The sequence below is a fragment of the Tasmannia lanceolata genome, unplaced genomic scaffold, assembly GCF_043159265.1.
Source record: "Tasmannia lanceolata isolate RefF3 unplaced genomic scaffold, GAP_Taslan_0.1 ptg000013l, whole genome shotgun sequence".
NCBI lineage: Eukaryota > Viridiplantae > Streptophyta > Magnoliopsida > Canellales > Winteraceae > Tasmannia > Tasmannia lanceolata.
Genome location: NW_027518690.1, coordinates 2,699,114 through 2,700,932, shown reverse-complemented (window position 1 = coordinate 2,700,932; position 1,819 = coordinate 2,699,114). Strand labels below are relative to the sequence as shown.

Sequence of the window (1,819 nt, the reverse complement as noted above, 5' to 3'; positions counted from 1 at the left end):
ATATTCTTGAAAAATACCCCAATCTTTTGCAAAACAACCAATTACTCCAAAAGCTTAATCGGTTTAGGCCCTGTTCGTTTGAGATTGTGACAACCGATTGTATGCCTCCTAGCTGATTATTTGACTCAAAATTAATGTAATTTTGACTCCAGTAATTGGTTGGGGGGCTCACAATCGGTGGTCATAATCTCAAACGAACAGGGTGGCCACCATTTATTAAGCGGTTAGAGTTAGAGATAGTGTTATTTAATCATTTTTGGAATAGGCCACCATGTATTAAAAGTCAAAAATTACAACAACATGAGAATGACAGAAAAAGAAAATTATATTGACATCATTAGTCATGCATGACAGAAGAAAAATTCAAAGAAGAAAATGAATTTCTGCCTTTTGGCTTTCACTTACAAAGAAAAGGAAAGAGAAGAAGAAAAAAACCCAATTATACAGAGACTAAAAACAAATATGGATCATACACGAAAGCCCTTAGCATGAACAGGGACCGTTGGATTAAATCCCAAGAAACCCAAAAGACCCTGCCTGTAGGGCAAAAAAGTCTTTTTCCTCATCCCCTCAGAAGCCGCCCGGTTCGCAGTATAATGCAACTCGTGAGCCGAAACCGGTCCTTTTCTCCCTCGGTTCGAACCGGAGTTACCATCAATAGATCGGAAACTCGAGTTTTTCAGATCCTCTGTTTTTTTATTCATCACTCTGTATTTTCTAAGAGGATCTTTAGCTGTAGAACTACCTTCGGACGCGCTTCGGAATAAAAGTAGATCTTTTAATCTCCATTTTTTGCTGTTTCCAGATGAAGAAGAAGAAATAAGAGGTTTCGAATTACTCGAATTATTCGGAAGAGAAGCATTTGTTATCTGTTGTTGATGTTCTTGTTCTTGTTCTTGTTGTTTTTCTTCCCAGCTGAAATCTGATACGCGATATGGTGAGAGAGATCTAGCTGATCTACGACTCGAACTCGATATATTCGAGTTAGATCTCCTTTCTCTGCCTCTATTCTCTCTGTTCTCTTCTGATTCAAACAGATCTTGATCTTTCTTTCCTCTAGGCGAAAAAGCTCCTCCAAACATCTTAGATCTCGGAGATTTAGGTAAAGCTTCTTTTTGATTTAAAGGACGGATTTTACCTTTCTCGAACAGTTCTTCTGCAGCGATCAGATCCGGTTTCTCTAACTGACCACCGAAATTGAATTCGAAATCGTAATCTTCATCTTCTTCTTTGAAATCCGAACTTGTTTTTTCATCAGATCTGAGATTCTTTTCCGTGGTGGAGTTATCAATTGAGAGGGTATTGAATTCTTTATAGATATCAGAGGAGTGAGTAGGGCTTGATGGAGCACTGAAATAAAAAAACTCACCGAAACGTTTCGGTGTGGATGGAGCGCTCATGTATGAAGAAGAACTCTTCGTGAAATCAAAATCGCCTTTTGGAATCACCACCTCCATTTTTCGGAAAATTTTTTTCCCTCTTTTTCTGTTTGTTTGATTTTTTTTTCCTGTGTTTTGGATTGAGAGATAGGAAATGAGGATGGGTAGGAGGGCTTTTATAAGAGGGAAGAGAGGAAAGAGCCGAGAAGGTTCGGTAATCAGCCAGCCGCCCTCGACAACTTGTTAGGAAATGGTAAATTCGCACCTGGTGTAAGATAATTCGCTCCGTTTTAAAAAAGGATAACGTCATAGGGATGTGAATCATCCTACAGGGGTGCGAATTTATTATGAACTGGCTTCTTTCTCTCTCTTACGTGCATTTTTTCTTTATTTGAATTTTAAAAGGAACGTTGTTGACCGAGGAATGATAGAGTCAATTT

General features: G+C 38.6%; 1 protein-coding gene across 1 annotated transcript; it reads right to left on the bottom strand.

The window, feature by feature from the left end:
- Nucleotides 1–307: 307 nt before the first annotated feature.
- LOC143890690 (uncharacterized) lies at nucleotides 308–1,538 on the bottom strand. The gene has a single exon (XM_077395372.1). The coding sequence runs from the start codon at nucleotides 1,455–1,457 to the stop codon at nucleotides 468–470; it is 990 nt and encodes a 329-aa protein (XP_077251487.1). The 5' UTR covers nucleotides 1,458–1,538; the 3' UTR covers nucleotides 308–467.
- Between the last annotated feature and the right edge of the window lie 281 nt (nucleotides 1,539–1,819).